The sequence below is a fragment of the Adelges cooleyi genome, unplaced genomic scaffold (genome assembly GCF_023614345.1).
Source record: "Adelges cooleyi isolate 19-005CV unplaced genomic scaffold, UGA_ACOO_1.1 ACOO_flye_CR_arks_rails_tigmint_CR_PRNA_651, whole genome shotgun sequence".
In the NCBI taxonomy this organism is placed as follows: Eukaryota; Metazoa; Arthropoda; class Insecta; order Hemiptera; family Adelgidae; genus Adelges; species Adelges cooleyi.
Window position 1 is genome coordinate 13,033,066 of NW_026096352.1, and position 27,841 is coordinate 13,060,906.

General features: G+C 30.5%; 1 protein-coding gene across 2 annotated transcripts in view; it reads right to left on the reverse strand.

The window, feature by feature from the left end:
- LOC126844919 (papilin) overlaps positions 1-27,628 on the reverse strand; it is a 52,886-nt gene extending 25,258 nt beyond the window's left edge. For both annotated transcript variants that reach the window (XM_050583404.1, XM_050583403.1), the window contains exons 1-2: positions 27,437-27,628; positions 8,045-8,105 (exon numbers count right to left, since the gene is read on the reverse strand). In XM_050583404.1, coding sequence (XP_050439361.1) covers positions 8,045-8,105; positions 27,437-27,459 — 84 coding nt within the window. In that variant the 5' untranslated portion in view covers positions 27,460-27,628. The remainder of the gene's footprint in view (positions 1-8,044; positions 8,106-27,436) is intronic.
- Positions 27,629-27,841: the final 213 nt, after the last annotated feature.

Genomic DNA, 27,841 nt, shown 5'->3' on the forward strand with positions numbered 1-27,841 from the left:
AAATATATTTAAAAAAAACCGTAAAAATCATTTTCATATTATGATTTAAGTATCATAGGCGACAACATTTGTTAAAAACAAATAAACGGTTAAATGAAATACAGGGGGGAAAAATTAAGGTGATCATATACCAATTTTATTTGAAACTCATTTGAACTTTGTTATCTTGCGAGGTATGTAAATCAAGGTAAAATACATAGATGAAATTAGGTATGGATATAAATATTTATCTTGGTTCTGTAAGACATTAAAAAAAATAAATAAAAATAAAACTGCCACCACGTTTGTTGTGATAAATGTATTGTCAGCTAGTTTTTGTAGAGCGTCAGACGAATGACAAAATTGTATTTACTTATTAGATTCACATACTCAAATATTAAAACATATTATATTCATATTAATCATTTTTATTAATAGTTTTTAACGTAGCCGGAAAACCATTAGGACATTTTAGTTGTTTTTTTCTGCAAACGGAAATGTTTGCACTTTAAGAGTGATGATTTTGTTTTATTTGCCAATAAGTCTTTAACGGTCGTTGTTCTTTGGTAGGTAGTTCATTGTTTTAAGTACCGTATAAAAACGTGTTATTTACAATCGACACACGCATTTAAATGTACAAAACGTGTGTATCCCAATAAAATATATTGAATGCGTTAATACGATTTTTCATCGTTAAACAATCCTTTTTCAAATAATTAAGAAATCTAAATTACAATATATAACCAAAATATTATTTACTACTCCTAGGTTTTTCAGTGTTAGTTGAATTTGAACTATTAAAAAAAAAAACAATTTTCGTGTACAATGTTCTAAGCACAGTATAGAAACCTAGGCCACTGCAGAGATGCCTATTAGCACAGTAGATACCTATTACTCCTGAAATTATTACAAGATCATGATTATTATTAACAGCGTAGGTCTACAATGAAAAAACATGGTTAAATGGACGGATTTTCTATGGATCGTGATTCGTGTTACCGTCCACATGCACTATTGTATCGTGAACACAACAATATTTTGTCATTATTGTGATTTTCAAACAGAAACGTCTTCTTCTCCGCTTTGGGGTTTTCGGAATATCTCTGATCAAGGACGACCCTCGGACAACCAAGCATTGTATTTTCTTAGAACTCGGGTACGTTACACTAAACAACAGTACACGCAAATATTAAAACAGTTCGATGACCCAAAAAAAAAATTAAAAAATGAAAACGCACGAAATTCAGTCGGTCTTGACGACTCATTTATTAATTTGTTACACTAACTAATTCGCGTGAACAAAAAAAAAACATCCGTTTGGCAATTTGCTAACACTTTATAATCATCGGCTCTTGGGAAAATGTGGCGAAAATATTTTAACACCTGTCTAAAATGTAAGTACATAAAAAATTTGGTTTTTAATGATATCTTAAATTAAGTATATTACTACTGTATGAATAGGCTTATCTATTTTATTGTTTGGGATGTTTTTCTAACATTATCGTTATGTTTACCAACAGTTTCACTTGGATTTCATAATTATACCCCATGTATAATTAATTTCATCCTTAGGGCATTGTTAATTAGCACAATAAATGCATTTAAATTTGTTTTAAAATATTTATGTAGATTCATTACACTAGTGCTATTAGGTACAAAAGCACAACAGTTTATAGATATATATACACTATCCTTTCCATTGTTCAATATTCATTGTCAAGCATCCATTACAATATTACCAATGCCACCGAACAACAATAGCTTTTGAGAAAATGTATAGTCAATAATTGTATGTAGATTGTAGGTACCATGTAAAAATCACCCCTGTAGAGATGGAGTATTCTCAAACAGCCAATTACCATACTATAAAAAATATTTTTATCGCTTACAACTTGTAAACATAACACGAAATTGATTTTCTTGCAGAAGGGGATAAGTTAGTGAGGTTAGTCCACCTATATTTATAGTCGATACCTACATTTTACACGTCAGTTTTGTTAACCGATGATATTATACCCTAACGTTAGGTAAACCGTACAAAAAGTGATATTCTTAGCTATTCCCTAATAGTGTACCGTGTATTATTTTACGCTATAAGAATAGTATTACACATAACAGTTATTAAATATTTTAATAATATTATATTAAAAAACGATGATATTTGATAACAATGGTTCCTATGAATGTATGAATATAAACATTTAAACTCAAGAAAACCATAGAGAACTGCACGTTAAGAACTATAAATTAATAAACGAATAATTAATCTACCACCCTGTTCTTCCACTAAAAAACTAGAATCCAAATATATTAAGTCTATTTTATGTCTCGGTAGATTCAATTAAATTGTGTTCTATTGCATCAAATAATTAAAAGCTAGAAATAACAAAAAAGGGAGTTACTGTAAAAATTAAATCCCATTGTCAGCCTCTTTTAATAGTTATTCAACATTTAATGTTGATGAATGATTACTCTTCTGTCTTCGAAGTAATTCTGTAGTAGTAAGTGTCAAAAAATGACGAGTAAGTACATACATAAGTACATAAGTAGTTACATAAAAACACCCTCTTCAACTGTTAAATTATTCTTAATTTCATAATTCATTTTCATTTCAGCTACATATATTACAACCGGCGACGTTACTTACGTGTTGTTTATTTTATTTCGATTTAAATAAAAAGTAAAAATGTAACTGTCATTTATGCGAATTATATATTATAAATAACAATTTAAGAAGACTTTTATTCTGTTCATTTGAGGCATCCACTGAAAAGTTGTATTCTTAACTTATAACAAGTACTTATTTTTTCAAAAATCCAATATTTTACCAACAGCTAATAGACTTATGTCTATCTGACTAATAATAGAAAACACTTTTGCATACAAATTTTTATTTCAGACTTAAATACATAAGCTAATCTCATACTCATCAATTTCGACTTCAAACACAAATCTTCCACTTGGGGAGTACCTAAATTTACAAATTACTATAATACCAAATTTTACCAAAAAATGTAACGAGCCATACTATTTATTCTCCTGACAAAAATGTTGTTAGGACTAGGAGAAGCAGAGCCACCTACCCCCTATATAATTCAGATAGGTAATATTATATTAGATTTTGACATTCTAAAGGGTTTATAATATACTTCTTTGAGTTCAGTAATTTTGAGAACTTTTTTATGTGCACATAACTTCACAATACTCTGCTTAGTGTAATTAGATAATATATATTTCCAATTTTCAGTTTAATCATAAATGACATACCTGTACAACTACAGCACAAAGTGATTTATGTATTATATTATTGAATGTTTTTTTTTTCATGTGATTTGATGTACAAAAATAATATGATAATCACGGGCGACGGTTGACAGCGGAATTCAAAAACGCCTATTGTTCGTCCTCTTCTTCTTTTTATAAACTACCGTCTCGTCCACATAGGTAACCTAATCGGTTAACAAATAACCACGTCGGGTACAAGCAAGCCCGTATGCTCGTACAACAATAATACTTGTAATATAGTAGCAGTAATAATAATAATAATAATAATAATAATAATAATAATGTTGTTAGAGAAGAAGTTTATTGTTTAAAGGGAGAATTTAAAAATTCGTCTGCTCAATACCGCGCCGTTCGATCGGACGGTTCGCGAGCACGTATTTCCAAGTCAATAATACATCATAAAATACCTTTTCAGCTATGCTTGAAAGCCAAAAAAAAAACACTTTTTTTTACAAACATATTATTTACAGGCTAAAACAAAATAATTGCCACACAATTACGACCTGGAATTGTACACACAACTCGAGAGCCACGCAATGAATAGAAAAAATTGCACTAACCCGTTTAGTCTGGCCGGCGGCTGCAGTCCACAATTGTCGAACCTTTCGAAATTATAACCAAAAGGTAAACAAATATAACAGCTATTTGTCTCAGTGGTGTTTAAATAATTATTGTTTAACCTATAAGTCTGACTCTATATACATTGGTACATAAAACGAGAAGGGCGGTGGTACTTAATACCTACAGTAATGGGAATTATTCGTCAATTGAAATACTAATAAATATTCGGATAAATTAGTCGAAGGTGGCAATATTATGGAAATGTATTGCTTTAAATAATTAAAGTTTCCTTGTGTAAGTAATATAGAGAATTGTGAACATAGTTAAATTTATATCTTACTGGGTAATAGCCTGTAAAAATTAAAAACACTTAAGTAAAAAAACATTATAAGTATTTTGATAATGCTTAAATAATAATAAACTAAAATAAGTATAAAATGTCAAAAACGTTTGTATTTTTTTTTTAAACGACATTTTAGTTTTACATTAACAAATAATTTTCTTGCTTTTTAATAAAAAAAAAACTTCTTTTAACTGAATAACGCTGTAAAAAACTTAATCAATTGCTCGCGATTCAATTTCTTTTTAAGTATATCAAATGTTCAACATTATTTCTTGAAACATTTAGAATAAAATCGACTTTTACATACATTGCAAAAAAGAAGATTTAAATCTTAAAATCAAAATTAAATTTTTTTAATACGATTTATAACGGAAATCTAAAGTACACACAAATACATTAATATCGCAACTAGGGACTATCCAAATAGTTTGAATTTTAAAAGGTATTTAAAATACTAAAAAGCTAGTCTAAATTATATTTATGAAGTACGAAATTAACTTTAAATAATCTTGATTAACTTGACAGTTATTCAAATATTTATTATATATTTTAATAATTCTCTTTAATATAAAACTATTGCAATCACGTCTGGGATATTGTCACACATGGCTTAATTAAGTTTTATTGTAGTTAATATAGGTAACGAGTAATTTACGTTGTATGACGTTTACATAATATTTTAAATGCTGAATGGCGAGTACTAGAGGGAAATTCTTCATCTTAATCTTCCATTGAAATTGTTTTTTTAACAATTATAATTTAATTCTTGACAAAGCAAAACGATATTTGTCATATTTCCATGTCCATTGTGTCAACTCGGCTTTAAATCGTCATTAAGACACCTTGATAAATAGTTTTTAGTGACCATTATATTTCCGTTTTATCGGACAAAAAGCAGCGTATGTGTGCGCACACATGATTTATGATCACATTTAACCCCTTTTTTCTCAGTTAAGAAAAAAGAAGAATAGCAATATTTTTTTAGAAGGGCGGCTTCTACCTCTATATAACTATGTCATCAAACAGGTGTATAGGTATAGGGATGGGGCTAATGTCGTATTAAAATGTTGGTAAGTAGATTACATTTTTTTTGGTAGTACCGGCTTTTAAATTCGGATTACGATCAGCCGAAAAGATTAGGCGTTTTTTAAACTTTTCGTCTATACGTTCAGTAATGTAAATTGATTGTATACAAACTGAAATAAGGTACAATATTACCAGACAAAAAAAACATATCGGTAATTTTGAATCTTAAATAAGAATTTGACTAACCAAAGACTATAGATATTTTAAAAGTATGCTCGACAATAGGCATGTGGTGATTTGGCGATCATTTGGAACCTTAACCTGTAGAAAACTTATAAAGTAGGTACATTAGGCCATAATAATTCCATAAAAAAGCTTTTATAGCACTAATAAATAATAATAATAAAAAAATAAACATAAATGAAGTACTCAATATTAATGACCAAGTGGTCAAGTGGAAACAAAAACCTCATTGTACGCATCAGCAGTGTCTATATTATACTATAAGAAACGGATATAGATACAAGTGAAGTGGCTTACAAATTTCAAAAACGCAAGGTCGATGACTTCTAAGCTTATATTTTATTCGATATTTATAAATCAACTCAACTTTGTTTTATCTACACTTGTTTATATAACTTCAATATGTACTTATCCATATGAAATAATGTAGTTTATGGACTCAACTGCATGCCTTACATTATTGACGATTGCTTTCATAGTATCAATATCATTATAGTATCATTAATATTATAATGTAATGTACTATTTGATAATAAAAAATACAAAAATTGCACTTGAAAGCTAAGTGGTGCAAAAAAAATGTTTAATAATAAACTTAATAGTGACATATTTAATTTTTTTAGCCAATGAAATATAATTATTTTTTTATGCTTAACTTAATATTATTGTGCTATTTTTTAATTTAGCAAAAACTTAATTATGTATGAATTTAATGACTATATTATGATGTCATCGTCGTTATTGAGATGGAAAAAATAAAAATTTCGTTTGTGCTTGCCGACTCAATATGTTCTCATAGTGTGTTAATTATGAGACATTAAATTTTATAATTTAATTGGAACAGACATATTTTTTATATCTTCAATATTATACAATTGTTTTGTGTTTAAAAATAATATTTTAAATAATGTTTATAAGCTGTAGTGGGAATAATCTGTGTTAATTATAATAAAGACGTTTTAGGAAAAAATGGGTTGACATAAGGTCAACGATTTAAACTACTGCAGACAGCTAGTTAATGTAAAATAATGACGTCATAAACCAGCTGATATTCGACCAAAGAAAAACGTATCTGAGTTAAGAGTAAAGTGGTGAAGTATTGTACCTAATGTGTCTCTAAAGACAGCGAGCCACAATGTGTCTTATCCGCCGACTCCTTTTTAAGTAAGCCGCTATTTTTACGCATTACGCTACTGAAGTTCTGCATTTATACTTTATTTATTTTCAACCGTTAAAATTCGATTCAGATTGAAAATATATTTTTTTATTATACAGAGAGACGCTGACTTCCAAGTCTTTGACATACACATATTAGGTACAATACTGATTGGAGTAAGGTGGAAACATTTATTGTTTTGTTTTGTTTTTTTATAACTAAAACAAATTAGAGTAGGTAGAGGTACGTAATGCGATTTAAATTAAAAACTATCTGATTGGCGAGATAATTTTTCGTTTATGAAAATCCGCCAACATTCTTAGACATAATAATAATACTAATTATGACCGGCAGTGTCTTTCACCGTCTACAATATTATAACCGTCAGGCGTTGTGTTACACATTTTAATAAACGCGCCAGGCAACCGATTAGCGGCGGTAGACCCTTTTGATGATCCGAATCGCACTCAAACACACACACTCACAATAGCCGTATACAATTCACGCGCACATGGCCAGCACGTGTATAAGTTGTATGGTTTTTGATGAATGGAGGGTTGTGATCAAATTGATATACCTCCCAGCAACAAGTGCAACGACATTTATGGCGCGGGAAAAAAAACATACAAAATAATACATCCAATTTATAAAATAACATTTACACTTGTACTTGTAGGTATAATAGCACCCCCACTATACATTTCGCCCCTGATTATCAGTTGATGATTAATCGTATTAATAATTTTATGAGTAAATTGTAATCGGTAAAACACCGTTACGGGGAAGATTTTAGGGGTTTCAATCTTGAAAACAAAAAAAATAACCGAATTATATAAAACAAAATAGAATTATATGATGTAAAATAAAAGTTAGTGTCTACCTTAATTTTTTTGGTTATTTTGCACATCTTTAACTATACTAATAATGATATACCTTTACTTAAATCTTACACGGTGAAACAAAAATACAAAGATGCTGCTATAATACGATTATAAACTATCAATCAACATTTACACAAGTTAACAGGATAAAAAATACAACTTAAATTATTTAGTTTGTATATTATAGTTAATTAACTCTAAACATTTTGCCTTAGATTCACATCGGCGCGGATCAATAACGTGTGTAAGGAGAGAAAGGAGAGAGGGACATAGACTTCACTCTTCAAGGAATTAAGGAAAAGAGTTGAACCTAATATATTTTTCAAAAAGGTTTACTTTACGGTAAAACTTTTAGGTAAGTTCAGAAAAATAAAAACAGAGAACAGAAACATTTGTTTAACTATTAATTTTGATATAACTAAATCTATTTATATATTATCGCACTGACTACCACGTTCGTTAATAAAAAAAATAATTACTTTAGATTAATAACACATGTCATAATGCGTACTTTTTACCGACCATTAGTTTATATTTTACTACTACACTAAAAAAACTATATATTCTTACCTGTCTAGACAGCGATGAGGATATATTCAACGATATAATAAGTATCAAAAGCGCCAAGTGCCTGAAAGAATAAAACGCAGTTAGTTATTGCATAAAAATAATTATTACAACATATTTTATACATAATGCTTGTCTACTAGAAAATATTGTTAAATAATATAGTTTAAGATATTATTGGAGTTAATATAACTGAAGTTAAAGCAAACAATACCTAACTATACTGTAAAATATATTTATGAGTTGATTACCATAATTTTATTTATAACGTTAAAATTTTAGTAAATTATAGATAAAATAATAAAAAATATAATAATACAAATTTTGACATAAATATAACAAGTATTGCTTATTATCTCGCTTCGATTTTCTCGAACTTTTGACGTATGATACCAAAAATTATTAGAATGACATAAATGAATTTAAAAAAAATATTAGTACTTTAATGTTATCATGACTATACCAAAAAAAATGGATGAAAAGTTGATTGGAAATATTATTTAACATGCTCGTTTTAAATTAGCTCGAGTATGGTCATTCCTGAATAATCAGCAGTATTGGGGAAGTTTTTTTAATGAGATAGAAATTTTTATGTGTTAATGAGAAGAATTAACTTCAATAGTGAATAAAGTAAAAAATAAGCATTTAAATAGTGAATACTATACGGTGAAGTGGGGAAAATAATAAATATTATAATAATCACCGTATGAATTATAATTTAAAATTGTTTTATGCAATGTTATAACTTATACCGTTGCATAAAAATAAATAAAAATCCAGTGTTTCAACTATTTGCCAGCTTGAAATATTGTTATTTCATTATCCTTCGGATTTTGCATTGTAATCAATTATGCATGATTTTGCGGTTGCAACAAATCTTTAAGCGACAACAAATAGATTCTTTGACAGTGAATTTAATAATTTGTGTGAAAGATAATTATGACTCTATCATGACAGTACGTGTATTTATTTATTTTTTTAAGTGACGTTAAGTCGTAACTTTGTTCGTCAGTCAAAGAATACAAGGATGGCTTATGTAATATTTAACGTCGATTTTAGCTGTTAATTCCTGTATTAATGGCTAGTTAACGTAAAACATTTATGATGCTCAATGGCTGTAGTCAGTGAAGAAGTCTATAAAAAAAAAAGTTTTTACAATTAATCTATTAATAATATCTGGTACAGAGTCAGCGTACATCCGACCGCAACCGGATGAAAAAATACATGATACATGTGTCTATGATTAAAAACACATTCACGTTTCGTGTAAAATTGAATGCATATTTTAATTAATGTCGTTTTATAGTAGATTCACTTTTATAATTAATTATTTATAAATTTTAATGAAAATGATTATTGAAAATGCCAGTATTTTTTACATTTCTTCCAGCGCCTGAGGTTTCTTTGCAGCATCACGATATTATCCAAAGGAATTTTAATTCGTCAAGAATGCATACTAAAAAAAAAACCAAATTCCGGAATGCAATTAAAGTGAGCTGTGTGCGACATTAAGATTTATCGTCGCGAAAAGTAAAACCTAAATCGTACTCGACCATATTTGATTCTCAAAATTAATGAATTTGGCCATTAAGCCTACCCTGATCGCATATTATGATATAATATATTTAAAAGGTATGTTTTTGTAAATGTAACAAAACGGTGTAAGACTACAAGCGGCCGTACATGCGTTGACACGGCAAAGCGAACAGACAAATAAATCTTAATTGTATACACACAAGTACGGGCGAAATTATTTATACACGTTAGACCGAAAAGGAGAAAAATGTTCGGGGTGAAAGGAAAAGAAGGGAAAAATACAGTTTAAACGTTTTAATCGGGTATCAAGAGACACGCATTCCGACCGGCAAGCGATTGCCGTGAACCGACAGCTGAGCCGGCGGCAAGGGAAAATACTCTTTTAAGTAACCGACAGTAACGGTGACCAAAAGGGGCAATCCGACGTAATCGAAAATTATAATACCGTGAAAATGTGGTTTAATATTGTTATCCAATATATTAACACAAAATTAATTCACACCACTAAGAGCTTGTAATATATTGTCAAACCGAATGTATTGGTAGGTACCAGACCGAACATGTTTTCAATAATCTACCGGAAATAAAAAGTGTCTTCTATAAAATTGTATTACAGACTTATTTTGCACTGGTTGGGATGACTATTAATAATTTGATCACGTAAACACTGGCCTAGCCGAACCGGTGCTTTATACGTTAATGTGTATAACTTACTGTCTCCTCTCTCCCCTTTCCAACTTTAGAAACTCAATTTGTTGTATTAATTTATTTAGCGGGACAGTATTTCCATAGAGGTAAGACCCCCGAAACAATTTAGACTATTCACTATTTACTCTTTTAATATTATATTATATCCATACAAACTTATTATATAAAGTGATAAGAAAAAGTAAAATGTTTTTGAAAAATAAGTTTTTCATCACGCGTCATTTGGCATTGACATATTTTTCTAAATACTTTTATTTATTTTTAAATTTATCTTCCATTCTTTAAGGAGGTATTGAAAAAGAACTAATGAACATTGCCGATAAAAACACATTAAAAGTACAATTTTTATTTTTCTGTCCTGTAAAATTTTAATAATGTCCCTCGTATATTTTTTATTCTGACTACTCTATATAATGTCAAATATATTTTTTATATGAAGTTGTAATTAATCGTTGCAAATAAGCTATTTTTCAAAAAATGGGGTAAATGTTAATACAAGTTTTTTTTTATTAAAAATCGACAACTTTTGTACATTAACTCATTATGATAAAACATTTTCCGCTAAAATTAAATATACTTAAAACTATCCATAAGTTATAAATGACAATAGGTACACGGTTATATTTTCCAATAACAGACGCATAGATTCCATAAATTTTGAAGATATCCAAAAACAATAAGCACACTCAATTTACCAGCTTGGAAGGGGGATTGCCTAATTGAAAAAATTGGGAAAATGTAATTGTAATTTTTATGTAGAACGAACAAATAACGTTTAGATATTCTTTAATCGTATACATTAGATTAATACTTTGGATTTATAGTTAAACGATTTTAAATAGAATGTATTATTTTATTTTAAAACCTAACTTACATGAACCCTTTATCAAATTGCAGTTAAATTATTTCACTTTTGCCAAAGACGAGAAAATATCAGACGGTATAGGTGCAATAACTATTTTTTTTTTTTTGTTAATACTCAAATACTTTTGTTGGGTAAATAGTGAAACGGTCAAAGGAGCTGATGTCAAATATGTTTATGACGACGTTTAATCTGTCAGCGTGACTTGTGTCATACTGAAAGTTTCATCTCTTTCGCCCCATTGACAAATACATACCGGACGTTAAGAAATATTTTCCAACCGTATAACAATTTACCTCTACGGGGGGGAGGTGCTCGTTCAATCCTTGGAGCCCTAGTCGAACGAGATGCAAGGACGGTCTCCTGTCGATTAATAACAATCATTTCCCTGCGTGAACTCTCCGACATGTTTACATTTCTAACTCTCGTCCGGCACGTTATTTACAGCTCCGGACGTTTTTATTGTGACCCGTCGGTGTATAAGTAGCAATAATAACGTAGGTATAGACACATCAAATAATAATATAATGTACCGCGAGAAAAGGGAAAACGAGGTAGGGTTTATATTTTGAATAACTACTCGCGTTATAACAATGTTGTATAAGTATAACGTTTGTAAAAGGTGAATGCCGATTCATCGACCATATAATGCAACGTATTAATAATTTTATATTTTATGTAGATAATTTTCGGATGTTTCCACGTCTTAGTTTTGTGCTAACGTTTCGGACTCATTTCAGAATCCATCTTTGCAGTGATAGTCACCGTTTTGATGTCGTGACTATACCGACTGGCTCACTTGTTTCCACATCCTTGAAAGCACCTTGTTATCTCAACCCGGGTGTTCTGCCGTACGACATCCCCTGATCTTGATAAGACGGTGTTTTCAAGGTTTAATAGCGGTAGAAAATAATCGAGCCACTCTGCAACGAGTCCGAAATGTCACCATAAGATTGAAGATTTAAAATCATTAGAAAATTATCCACCTTAAGAAATGTTAATTTATTATCGCATGCACAAATGACGCCACTGCAGCAAAAATAAAAGTGATTTACATAGTTCGGGAGTGTTGAAAAGGGAGGCGGTGAGGTGGGTTAAAGATATTTGTGAAAAAGGAATTTAGAGGTATTCCGAAGAGGAACTGGATGGTAGATATAAAAAAAGTCGTATAAAAGTATGGATGGAGATCAGAGCTAATGTGACTGATTAGCTCTATTTATAAATGGGATAAGGCAAAGAAAAAGAAGCATCAATATTGATATTAAGGTTGGACTGTACCAGCTCTAGTCCAGAGGGAAAATCTAAAGTAAAATTGCCTACCTAATTTTAATTATACTTAGATTTCTTAAATTAACGCACTTACGATGTTTTCATATACTTAACATTTACAATTAATTATACGATATGGTTTACATTGTTCCTAAGTCCTGAGTACAAATTTAATGATTATATTCATTGATTATTTATTATTATATGATGTACACTGTAAACTGATTGAATAGAATTTTTTTCCCTTTAACGAGGTTTGACTGGTGACGGTCTGCTGTTTGACTTGATCATAAACTTACGACGAATCAAATAAGTTTGATTTATTTATTTTTGTAAGTACGGACGAGGGACGTACAAAAACGAGAGGACGCGATAAGAATGACGTGAGCTAGGACAAACCAACAATGCAGTGACGAGATTTGTAGCTGGTACGTTGCCGTCGGCGATAAGACGGATTGATGAATAATTGTGAAAGTCATCGATGGAGAAAAAAAGGACGAGAAGAGCTTAAAGTGACCGTCTGCTTGTTTTGATATAATATTGCCCGTTTGTGTGTGACGGGGAAGACCACCCGGGCGCAAGAGGAGACTTAAACGCCAAGACTTGAGATATGTATGTGTGTGTGTGTGTTTATATATATATATTTATATATATATATTATATTATATATAATTATAACTCGAACAATACTACTTGGTCGGTACCGAGCGGGTTCGTAACGTTATTAACTGTCCTTGCGACCGCCTCCCGGTCCCCGTGGACTGGTGGTAGCAGTCTGGACGGGATGTTTTGTTAGTTTTACGCATACGATTCTCCTCGCTATAATATATATATATAATACAGCATAAGACGTTGTGAAGTTAACCCTCGAGTCAGTGAAACTCGAGTAGGTCTCGTCTATAGAGGCAAAGTCAAAACGAATTCCTTAATACCAGCAGGACAATACTTGCGACAATTATGTGCGACTGGTAAAAAAAGAACCGACAATTAAAACAATTGTTATAACTTTTTAATAACACTTTTAGAAATAATTTATTTGTTATAATTTGTACAAAAAGTATTTTTTTTCACCACTACCGTTAAGAATTTATTGTTTTTTTTTTTTGGTAAAATCAGTTTACAGCATACGGGAAAAATGAAGTAAATTATGTACCTATACATTACATTAATAATACTCATGTGGACTTGTAACCGGAAGAATATGCCCTGTTTGGCAGCATATTTTTTAATTTGCACCGTTTAGGTAGCACAATGACCAATTGAATATTATAATTTATAACTATTGATGTTATAAAAAGACTGGACCACGTATAGCCAACAGATTTACAGCCGCGGGCAATTGGGTTGTACCGCATGCAACAGAAAATTAATTGCGTTTATATTAAACAGTTTAGGTGGTCCATTTATCATGTATCATTTCATAATACATGATTTATAATATAACAAATTCAAATAATATTTCAATAATTGAATAGATTTATTTTTTAGGTTATAAACTAGAATTAGATTTTCAAACGAGAAATACCACTGATATAACTGCATCAGTGTTCATCAGTAAATACAAATTATTGTAATTCAAATTCGGTATCGAAATACGTCTTATTGAATAAGCTGTAAAAATGATATTTTCAATTACAATTTCCAAAGTAATTTATTATGCGCATATAAAAAGGATTTTTAGGACCGATTTTATCTTGCGTGTAAACCTTTCTTTGGGTGTTTATTCCGCCATGTACATCGCCAAAGTTTGAACGATTGTGTTATTTTAAGTTTGCAATTTACATTACATTACATTTTTTCTTGTATATTTTTCCAAAAATTGTATTCTTACATTTTAATCATATTCGTTTTTTTTAATTTCGCGGAATTTACATAAAAAGTTTGATTCGAAAATACAAATCATTATAACACACATAGATTAACGTTAGACGTTTTACATAGGGGCGGTCATTAGGATTCGTCCCTAATCATATATCTAGTTATTTTTATATGGTTAGTTATTATAGTTTATATGGTTAATATATTTATCGATGTTTAAAGATAGTATATCTATTGTGATTTATCGTCTTCTCTCCTCCCATTAAAATACTAACGCGAAGAACGTTCAATTTCAAACTGAAATATAGTTATTTCAACAAAGGAAACATTTTATTGGAATTATAACTGTTATTGTAAGTAGAACTATACGACTAACCAATAAGTACACTACAAAACACAAGACCACAGAATAAAATGTAACACTTTCGCAGTAGTGTGTTTTTTTTTGTATCATGTCATAAATTATATTATTCTCCTAAAGACCGAAGACAATAAAATCAGTAGCCTACACTAAACCCAACATTTACATACTTTACTATTTACGACTGAATAGTATAACAATAAAATGTTGCGGAACTTTTACGTCGATTTCATCCGAAAGATGATTAAACAAAAATCAGAACTACATTTTGTTTGTTGATGTAAAATTTCTTTTTTTTTTAAGATTAGCAAAACCAAAAGGAAACGACCAACGTTTAGCTTTTAAAATCGTTCACTTGTTTGTGAAAAAAAATACGTCCTATTCTTTTGATAAACATTGAATACTCAATGAATATATGACTGTTGGTGTAACTAAAAGTAAAAATTATATTTCAGAGAACGCGTGGCTGAGCGGGTGACTTAGGCACATTATAAAATCTAGGCTTAAAACTCGAGATTAAATTATTTAATATTGAAATTAACTTGAATTTAGTTATTTAATGTTAGTTTCTAATTTAACTAATTGTTGGTAAGTCTATTATTTTTCGAATCGAAATTCAATATATGCGATGACAATATTATTTAACTTGACTTAGTTTTAATACAAAATATAATATAAACTTGACCAACTTATTTACTCAGGACGTGTATAATAGTTTTTTTTTTTTAATCATTTATAATAAATCATGTAGATAAATCCAGAGTTTGAGTAGTCCTTTTTTATTGGCCCTTCTCGTATGAAAGTAATGATAGTAACATTATCTTGTGAATATTAAGAGTTGTTTGAGAGTTTGTTTTACTACCACACGTGGCCACTTGTGTTCTATAAGCGGTCTGAACCGCATGCGCCTATGTTAGATGTACCGAGGAGGGTTTATGTTTTTAACGGACCGAAAAATTGCACATAACAAATTCTGTTCGGAAGAACTTAAAACTGTAAAATGCGTCAGGATATGTATTTTTTTTTTAACGCCACGCCGTAACTGATTGGTTCGTAGAACTAATACTGCAAAGACTTTGACATCACGTTTTTACCATATATTTTATTGCTACGAATTTAGATTGTACCGAAGGGTGTGCATTGTCCTGTTCCTACTTTATCTCGAGTGTTTTAATTAGTATTTATACAAGACCCACAATGGGCTTGTTTGTAATTTACATACACACACACAAGTCACTCATTCAAAGGTACTATATAATAATATATACACATTCACACACACACTTATATATTTATACGTATTCCAGCTATTTCTTCCCTTTTTCCCATCCGGTCCCGAGTATTTTTTGCTTCCTTCTCCACAAGACAACCGTGAAAGCACATCTCCGCTTTTACGACCGTCTACCCTGTTTTCACTTTATAATTCGTTATTATATTTATAGACTACAATCATTTATTATACCGTCCTCCGGTAATATTTCCGTACACCAACGCCGATGTGGGGTCGTGGTCTTCAAAATTATATTATGGCCGTGATGTTTTTATTTCCAAACGTGTCGTCAACGCTATTAGATTATCTCACGTGAAAAACATTCTGTCTGTCAGGGATACGAGGGTTTTTTTTGAAGTCAAAAGATATATAATGCAAAGTCGTGGAAGATATCGATTAAAAATAGTCGTTCGTCTAGCAACTCTGTTATATTTTACTGTGAGTTGAGAATGCAATGCATAACAAAACGATATAGTAAAGGATATTAGAGTTGTAGACAAACCACTTCACTATTCATATATTACTAGCAAAATACAGACATCAGATATAGAAACTTATGCGGCCGTATAATGAATTATGGACTTATTTTTATTTATTTATTTATTGAGTTTACGCCAAAGGCTCAAGTATAGTAATTAAATTAATTATAGTGATAAATTAAATTACAAGATAGAAAAGAGAACATACATTATTACAGTATAAAAATAAACAATCAAACTTATACTAACAAAAAAAATTAGAATATAAAGTGTTTTATAGCAAAATTAATAATTTTCAAATAACAGTTATTATTTTAAGAAGCTTTTCAGTAATGCCGGACTATCGGGTTTAAAAAAATCAAAAGAAGTTAATTTGTTACTCTCAACAGCCATTCTATTTAGAGGCGTATTATGATAAATTGTATGTAATAACTATTATTTAACAATTAGCATTAACATTCAGGCAATTTTTTTCCTTTAAATGCGATACGGCTAGAAATACTGAATAATATATTGATCAACGAAAGTTATAAAACTTAAAGTTATAACGAAAGTGATAAAAAAGAAGTGAGTGTATAAGATTACATTTAATGACATACCTAATCTAACCTAATGATTTTTAAAAATACTGTATATTGTAAATTATAATAGTGTGAAATCAGGTTTTTTAAATACATATACATGCATTTGTTGATGTATAAGTAATAAATGTTTATAGTTGATAGTATAATATGTAAAGCATAGTTAAAGTTTCAGTACATATGTAACCTATTTTTACAAAAGTCTTAATTTTTATTTATAATAATATTAATTCAAATGAATACATAAGTGAATAAAACGAGCCAAGACTTGTTGCAAAGCGACATCGTTTTTGGAAAGGGTGAGTTAGTAAGATAGTTGGTTCTGTAAGATGGGATATAAAAAAGGGGAACTGAACGAATCCTGTATGAAGAAACTATAAAGAGAATAGAAATATAACTTAGAAGAAAATGAGAATTAGTATGACTATTGATTAATTAATGTATAAAAGTAATACCCGATGATTCATGACATAATAATAAGGTTTGAATATTCAAAATTGATCTGATTGGGTTGTTGTTAAGGTTTTCAATAAGTATATTAAGTTTAAAAGATATAAATTTCAAAAAACGATTATGGACATGTTTAATGCTGTCGATATCTAATCGTCTGTATGGATTCCGTATAACTGAACCATTTTTGAGTAGTAATTTTGTCATGTATGATGTATCCAGAAGACTTGACAAAACTTAATTCGATTTTTTAAATATAATGTTTATTTGACCTGTTCTATTAAGTATTGCTAAGCCTTCACTCATAGGTTAACAGCAGTATGGCCTTCGAATGGTTAACGATGCTTAATATGAACAATAGATAATGTTATATTTGTACAGGTACTAAGGTATTACCTTCCCCTTGTCCCAAGAAAAATACGTGACATATATTTTCCGTCCGGGCAACGTGGTGTATTTGACCTTACCCTCCCCCTCAACTATACATCCCTGGCTATTTATACAATTAAATTATACTACAAATTGATAGCGGACAATGAAATAACAGCGAAGTACATAAGAATCCTTTGAATGATGAACGTAACATAATGTGTAAAAAACCCATATATTTTGAGGGTATACTATGGAGATAAATTGAATACCTTTTTTTTATTCTTTTATTGTCGCTGGTTGTGTTAACAATGCGTAATAATGTTAATTTGTTTTCCCTTTTGTAGGTTTACACGTATGTGCCATGATATTATGTAAACAGAATCCACAGGCGTCCAAACGTATCTACTGGTCAGAATCGAATAAATTCGTTCCGCCCAACAAATAATCTAGATTTTTCAAAAACGCCGATCTAACATTGATATTCATCCCCGTATTAAAGGCCATAACATATTTCTCTTACAGATCTGTTATCAATGCGGCACATTATACAACCGTGCATGCGGTTCACCCTCTCTGGTTAAAATCAAGATTACACACTCGACAAATATATAAAGAAACAAACGTGAGAAAGAGAAAAATAAAACAAGAGTAGAACTTGTTTTTGTGCAAATAAAATCAACTATTTTTTTTTTTATAACAACAATATATACAAAAATAAGACCGGACGAATATCATTCGTCCCTTAGACGCAGTTGTCATGATAGAGTGCAATTACCACTGATGACCTCAGACCTCCAAAACCACCCACAAAGAGATGTTTAAACGCCCATACCCGATTCTACACGAAAAGTCTAGACGGATGTCGCGTGTTTCCCAGATATGTAACAATAGTTTTTGGATCAGGGATGCCTGAACTCATCTGTTATATTATTATGTTCATCATACCGTGAATAAGCCTAAAATAATGTGCTATAATAATAACTACTAGAGTGGTATTAATACCAAGCCCGCCATGCCGTTCTGAGTACTGGCGCGAAACTAAGTCCTTAGATGACACCTACATACAGACGGTGTATTGTCAAATTCACAAGTTTACGATTTGTCGTAAAACGCGTTTTAAGTATGTTTATTATATTGTTAATAAATCATACTCAAACAGTAGCACGGTTCATACGAACGACCGTGGTAAAATGTATTCTGTCTTCTTATAACCGTTGATTTATTTATTATAACGGTCCAACTGCAATGCATAATAATTGAGTCGACAAACCGAGCGAACTATAACCAGCGTGAAAATCAGCCAATCGAGTATTATACATATAATTTAAACCTAACTCGACATTCAAAACAAAAATGTACCAAATTATAACTACAATTAAGTGATTAGTGGGTACCGAGAATGACCGTTCAAGACATTCATAATACAAAAGCGAAATTTAAAGTTTAAACCATTTATATCATAATCATATTATCTGCGCCACTAAATAGAAACAAGAGTTGTGATATCTTCGTAATATTATCTTTAAAAAAAAACGCCTAAGAAAAAATTTAACAACGATCACGGACATTTTTTTTGGTAATTTATATTGAATTTATATCGCGCGGTATTATCTAATCTGGTAAACGCAGAGTGATATCTAGAGATGTATCGAAATAAGTGCCCACTTAAAACGTTCTTATTGCTTAAAATTCAAATTTATCGGTTGAAATATTTTCAAAAATTATGAATGTGACACAACCGTAAAAACGCATAGTAAATGTATCCAAGTTTAAAAAGTATACTTTTTTTGAAATGGTCAGATGTCGAGAGCAAGTGTACCTACAATAAAATACAATTCGGCCATCAGGCCTGTCTTTACTCAATATTTACTCAACAATTTGAATCGGCCGGCAGTGTACATAAAAGACACTAATGGTAATAATATAATAACAATAATAATACACCGAGATCGAGGGGAGGAAGTAGACGGCCGGCGTGCATGAGACCAATCATTATAATATCAGTGAGGCTGTGGGTAATATGATACCGTTTTATCGGCACCGCGTTCGGCTTATAATCTTCGGTGTATGGTTAAACCACGGTCGACATTGAGGAGGAGACAGGTATATTATATACTTTAGGTCAAAACCGGCTCCCTAAAATGATTATCGTGTTGAACGCTATTATTCATTATTATTACTATTATGTATACGTTTTTTTTTCTTAATCCATATGGGACCGTTTAGATATATATATAACGAGTACAGACGGGCAGACTACACGCACGCTTACGTGTGAAAAAATACATGATATTTTTTTATTAGTGAAAATAATAATAATTATTATTATTGTTATTTGATACAACAAAAAAAAACATTTAAAGTAAAACCTTTTTTTCCAGAACAATTCAACTGAACGGAATTTCTCGACATTTGACTGTGGTATTTTTTTTACACTTGTATTTTTTTTGGCTAGAACATTAAAGTTAGGTATATTTTTTTAGAACCTATTGGCTTGTGGTTGTTATCATTATCCAAAAAAAAAAATTAGTTTTAAAGTGAAAAACTATCATTTTTATTTTAATACAATAATTACATTTTTTTTTTATAATACTTAAAGGTATGTTATATACGTTGGCCAGTTTAGCACCCCGCTATTTTAGTAACCACAGACGTTTTTAAACCTTGGTGTTTGACAACTGAGTTAAATTATGAAAACTGGGAGAAAAATAATTGGGTTGTAGTTTAGTGTAGGCAGCACTGTTTGATTATCACTATTTATTAATGGACAATTTATTTTTTAAAAGAAAAAATGTATTGTTTACAGATTTTTGGGAGTATCTCCTCCGAAAAAGGTGCCACCAACATATTTACTAGAGGCATATAAGCAATTTTTTATAGAATTAGCACACAAAGCAAAACGTTTAAAATATATCCATATGACCATTAAAACTTCTTGTCATATTTAAAATATTATACTTTAATGAGTTAAACTTTTGCATGTAAAAAATTAATAAGTTTAACCATATTTTGTTGAGACCCGATTATGGAAAATATTAGGATTGTTTATGTCATTAATACGATATCATAATATACTCAATGGTATTAATAGTATAATACAATATAATGTAATGCATGACTCATACGCCTACCCCGGAGTTGTAGTGTTCACCCCGGATGTCTTAATTCGAATGAGTGTCTTTACAGTAGTCTAAAATAAGAAATATATCCGAACAGAATGTAGTAGGCATATATATATACTTAATGGAAACGCATGACAAAGCCAAGGAGTCACTATATAAACGCGTCCATTTTTCCCCATTAAACAAATATAGAAAAATCAAATAGTTTTGGTGGCGAGAGACGATTTGAAAAAAAATTACCAATCATCGTGACTAGAATTTCGATTATGAACCTCTAGAGTGTGTGAGTATTCTCATCAGACACCCTTTCACGGCTCTTCTAGCGTGCAGTCCGAGCGACCAATCTATAGTATACCTATAGTGTAGCCCACTGCGGCTGTAGCATCGCGGCAGCTCATTAAGACATGATCCAGGTAAGAAACAATGATGTCGTGGTAGTTCGCTTGGATTTAAGTACACATCGTTTGGCACCGGAAAAGAATTACAGGCGCCCAAGCTATAATAATGGGCATCTCATAACGTGTCTGAAATCCAATTTTTCACCGTGATATAATATCCAATACACATGCACTCGGTAAAGCTGTAGTTGAGAATAAAATATGATACGTGAAAACAAACTAAGAAATGCAAAGAGATGACGAAAATAAAATTGTTCATAAAAAATCAAAATAAAGGAACCAATATGTTACTAATGATATTGTATCAGTTATTAATGAACAGCACAGTTTGTGAATGACAAACACAGCTAAGGGTATTTGAAGATATCCAACAGAAAACAAATCGAAATCCGCATCTATGTTTTACCACGGTGTTTTGTTGGACGTTGTCGCAGAAAATAAGTGTACCGTCTGGAATTCGGCGGCCCTTAGTGACAGATGTGGAAGAAAAGGTTTCGGGAATGGTGTTAAGGGTAAAATAGACCCATAAGGCATAGTAGGGCATGGTGGCGATGAACCATTAGGTATCCCGATTCGATTCATCGACAGTTTAAAAAAAAAAACCAACTCTCTGAACAGAATCTGTGAACCACTTGAAATTTCGAGTAGGATTTATATTCCATGATTGTTTTTAAACAACCGCTCGTAACAATAGTGAGCTAAGCGATGCACCGTCTCAGCAGCGATCGGTTAGGTTAAGAAAAAAATCGACGCGCAACGACTAAGTAATTTTGCAACAAAAAAAAATAAAACAAACAATTGTAGAGTTACGTGAGTATCTTTTGATCTTTTTATTCGTTACTCATTTAGTAGTTAAGTCGCATGTGTAAAATATAGCTGATCTACATTGAACGGTTAAACTATCTTTTAAAAAATCTCGATATGTGTTAACATTCGTTTTCGTTTTCTAAAAAAACTAATTTGTTTATTATTTTATGAAACTAATTTTGTTCGTGTTAGGCAAAGAGTAACTATTACAAAAATCAATATTAAGTATTGCTTAAGAACAATACAATTTTTAACTTTTCGCCTAAAAAGTAATAACTTACGTTAAATGTTAAAGTGGAATTCAATGTGGGTATCAAAATTGTATGTTTTTATTTATTTGATTTATATGTATTCGGAATAGACAAAACCAGTTTGATTTTTATCAAACAAGTCTTAGCCAAGGCCCAAGGGTACTTAAAAAAAAAAATAGCTGGTAACTTTTTGTCGGCTCAAAGTAAAATATGGCGTAGGGATACACATTACAGTAAGAAACATTGAATTTAAAGGACATAACAAATAAAATAAATTCATTTTCATTATTTAATACAAAACAAATGCACGATTTGGGACGTTAAACGTATTACTTATAAAAGTTCAACTGTTAACCATAGCTGATTATAGGTAATTATCATTATTATTGATGATGGTCGTTGGGGTTCTGTGTTTCCACTGTGGGGCCAGCAGTTTTTTAGAACCGATACTGTACCGGATTGGTGTCACTTGTTTCCACAATGATTTGTGTATAATAAATAGATAATAAATTATGACTCGTGGTTCGAACTCGGGCCAAACGGCAATACGATAGAATTTCTACGGACAATGACTGACATGCTTAATATTATCATTACTAATAATTATAGAGTGCAAAATCGCCGTTAACATTATTCAAAACAATCGCTTTCAGATGGAAATTTATGTTAAAGGTTGCCCGCGAGGTGTCATAAACGATGGTCAGATAAAAAAACTTTATTAAATTATTTTAACCAAATCATGATCGTGAAACTGTGGCCATTAATACCGATTAAACGATTACAATGTGGTGGCTACAGAAAACTTAAGAAAAAAAAACATATTTTAATAATGCCCGCGGCCAACACGTGGTACAAAACCGTCGTGCATTGTTTGAAATTGTGTCCGCAGAATGTAGTATACATGCACCATACCCAAGCCGGGGCTGCGGGCTATCTTAACATTTTTTTAGCAGGTACCTATTCAGCCAAATGTAGTATAAAGATGTTAACGCTGAAGAATTTTGTATACCTATGAAAAAAATCACCAGTAGGTATGTTCTACGCCCAATGAATCGATACGAATTTCTAACCCTTTAAATAATTTTAATATCAACTACAGTCTTCAATTGTTAAACCAGCGTTGGCCTAATGGGTTTTTTTAAATCCTACCCAGTCGAGTAATTTGGGTATACACGAAGTCTATAAAAATAAATTTGTTAGGTAGTTAAATAGCAATAAATTTCTAGGTCTATACAAAACTATCTGCCGAGTTTTTTTTACCATCTTTGCTAAAATTTAACTTCAAAAAGCAATTATTTATCAGAATAATAAGCAATACAGTTATAATTTTTTTTGTTAGTTGTCAAAATATAATAATATATTATACATACAACTTACGACCTAATGATAAATTAATAATAAACAATAATTGCTCACTGTTATACTATATTTATTACGAATTTGACATTTAATAAGCCTTTCATTGCATACAAGTGACTTTTTGCATTTTAAAATGTTTAGCTGTAAAATTAATATTCATTACAAAAACTGATATTTTTTTTCGACCTATTGAGATTTTATCTTACGCTACTATTACATCTGGGTGCTTAAAACCAAGCTTATACAGCAATATCAATTTTTTTATTATATATAATGTGTAAACGAAAATTCATGAAACTATATATGGAAAAATAATGTTCAAGAAAACCTAAAAGCAGTATAATGAAAACTAAATTCCGAATACTGTTTTGAATATTACTTTGTAAACTTTACAGCAACACATTTTGAACACACGCATCATTCATTAGTAAGATAGTGTTTTATTAAAAATATCATTCTCAACATGAAATGTACTGTCTTATGGAAATATACTAGTTTTTCAAACAAAAAGGCAGCGGCGGATGTGCACGAGAAGTACATGCAGATCTTGATTGTGACAGAAACTTTACTGCGTGTATAGCTATACTTATATTTATATAAAGGTATTATAGGTACACGTACCCGCGTTCACGGTTCAGAGGATTCGCAATGGCATGCGCAATTATCTATTGTAATAAAGGTAAAATTATAAGAGAAAAATTGAGTTTGCAAAAAATATATATAAATACATAAATAGTTTCCTGCAGTGTTAGGTTTTAAATAAAATAAAACAACACAACCAGCATTAATTCAAATAAATGGGTAGCTGTACTTTTTATAGACACAATATACCATAATACATCCTAAACGTTTATTTTCAAACGCGTCTCCGTAAATTCAAACAATTCAAGAATTCAATAGGAGAATACGAGTTTTCAATTTGGTTTAAATACCTGCGACCTGCGTCCGACAATTTATAATTTAGTGTGTACAGTGTCATTCCTAGAAAGAGCACGCACTGAGAATAGATACATGAAATCTATCATGACGAGTAAGTACGAGTAAGTATCATCAGATACTTACTCGTAATTATGTCTACGGAAATGTAGCTTAGTGGCTTAGTTATTATTGTTAGTACAATATTAATAATTTAATTATATTTACTCGTGCATTGTATTGTATTTTTTTTTGCGATGGAAATAAATGTTATACTAAACTAAAATATGTATACAGTATAATAATATCATAATACGCATGTTGAAACATTTAACCGTGGTGGTTACACAGATCCGTAATGTTAAAAACATATACATGAATCAATTTTATTCCTTAGAGCGGTTTCCTCCTTTTAATAGCGTTTAATACTTTTTGACCGTTTTTGCAAAATGCACGTTTCGTATTATACCTACTCGATGATCGGACGAATGCCAAACGGCAAGTTTATACTTTACACTTTCTAGGAATAGTAAGGTATGAAGACAAAAGATATAAAATAAGGCATACACTTTACCGTGTACCATACCTGCTCGTAAACACGTCATCGGGGAGAGATATACGCGATATTAGGTTATCTCGTAGAAAACCGTTAAACAAGAAATAACAAAATACTACTTTTCCATATTATGCACCGAGAAATAAATATTGAGTAAAATAAAAACACACACAGTTGGCTGGCTTTAGTAGAAAATCTAATACAAACAATATGAACGCAATTTAACTCTTCTCTTAAACAGTAAACATATCAGTGCATGCACTGGTGTGACGCTAGGCATAAAACATAATTTGAGCAAAAATAAAATTGTGACGAATGTCAACTGTTATACTTGAGAATTTAAATTCACATAATAAAGTATGACCAAAAACTACCGATTAAGTCTTAACATTCAATATTCACAACTACTGACTTTGGTTATAAGTCATAATAAAACTGGTTTTGCCCTTTTTTGTTTTATATCTATCATGTTTTATATGTAAATATGAGAAATGATAATATAAGTCGCTAATAATAAGCAAAATAGTTCCCAAAAACACACCAACTTCGATGCATTAAAGTCTCCTATTGCGCAACTATATAGTTTTGCAATTCAATAATCATATGACTAAAATAATATTCTTTAAAAAAAAGTACAAACTTAACAACACACACGTGCCAGGTTCAAATGTATAATACGATGTTGTTAAATTCAATGAGTAACCATAGACAGAATTGAACGAAGAAGTTTAAGACCTAGTAGATATTGAAGTATATTACATAATAATAATTTAATACTCTAATAATTTAGGTCTTTTTTTTTAATTTATACTTTACCTCATACGGGAAAAATTATAGAGGAGGGCACGTGTGTAATGTTTTAATAAAATATTTTACCACGGGGAAATCATTCAGAAACTCGAATAAATCCTGTTTTTAGTTATAACTTATAAATATATAATTGATCAGCAATTTCTGAATTTATACAATAAAACGGAGTAGACGATAAATAAAATGTTAAATCCTTTGTTTGCTTTAAAATAATTCATCAGTATACATACAATGCTTACTTTAGCAAATGCCTATTTATGTTTGCATTTTCTTCAATAGTAAATTTGGCTTTAGGATAAAATTTAGAACTTCGCTAAAATTTTGTAAAAGGGGAAATGTTAAATTTTATAACTTTAATTTAATACCTACGATATATTTATATTTAATATTCGATAAAAAAAAAAAAAAAATTGTGTTTAATTTTAATATTATAATATTCAAATGTATTCTTTGGTTTTCACATATAATTAACACTATCCTTTTTTAAGCTTTACTTCTTCTTTATACTTAATGGTATTTGACTAAAAACTTACTTTAATATTTTCCGCTTTGTATTGGGAATTATTTTGCACGTTAAATACCGTTTTTTTAATGGTATTTTGTAATATATATTTATTAGCAGAACAATGGGATAGGAAGGCGAAAACATTCCTATATCTGATTTAGTATTCCTACGTCTCCACCATCCGTCCCAAAATGTATTTAATTATTTATTTATTTACCACTAAACATAATAACCAATTTTTTTTATATCGCTTTATAATATATATGCTGTTAATTGAATTTCGGAAGTAATATTTTATTAGGTAGTGAGATCTACGGTTTATAAAAAATACCCCAATTTATGATTTTTTAAATCCAATATAATTACAATGTATTTATAAAACGTAGAAGACATTCAAATACAGACACTCTTTGTGCACATATAGATATGCAAAAATAGCCAGTGTCACTTTATGACCAAACTAGAACCAGTACTTACAGCTCATTAGCCGTGTTTTAAACAAATCCCAATTAAAAATGTCACAAATACATATTTGTTCAAAAAATATAATAATTATAAGTTACAAAATGTTAATTCATATTAACACATTTAGACCGATCGACAGCTTAGTACAAAACTAAATATAAACTTAAAACAAATAAAATCAGTGAAACTACGTTTTTTCTTTACCCTTAAAAGGGTTAGGTTGTTACAGATTAGTTTTATTTGAAAATAATAACTTAAAACCCAACAATTTGTGGCAAAAATTTTAAACGGATCACAAAAACATAATAATAGTATTTTTCAATTTTTGCAGATGTGTTGTACATAATTAATAATAAATAAAACAACCAATTTTTTTTTTTATTTGATTTTAATTACACCATAATATTTTCTACCGGTGTGTAAAATACAAAAAAAATTTGTATAATTTGCGTTAAAATTGAATTTTATAAATTAAAAAAAAAAAAAAAATTAAAAACTTACTTGTTTAGCCCGAGGATATCCATTTGGGAAAGGATAATATAAAATAATGCGCTGACCGTCAACACATATATACGTTTCTATGTTCTTTATGCTTATGTGTATAGATAAAAATATATAATACTTATATTGTCTTTAGAGACACACACGGGCGCGCGAACCGTGTCTCACCAGTGGTGGGTCGTCACTGACTCGTGGCGGCAAAAGGCGACTGAATGATTTTTTCTGACGGGGGACCCCCCCCGTCGATGCTGATGCTGCGGCGGGTGCTCTGCCGGTGGTGTCGGCGATAGAGGATCGGACCAAAGGAAAGATAAAAACCTAGAGAGAGAAAGACACAGCGAGGAGGTCTTCGCTGCCGACGCCGAGTAGACCCGCACTGCACGCACCCGAACCCGGCGGTAGTCC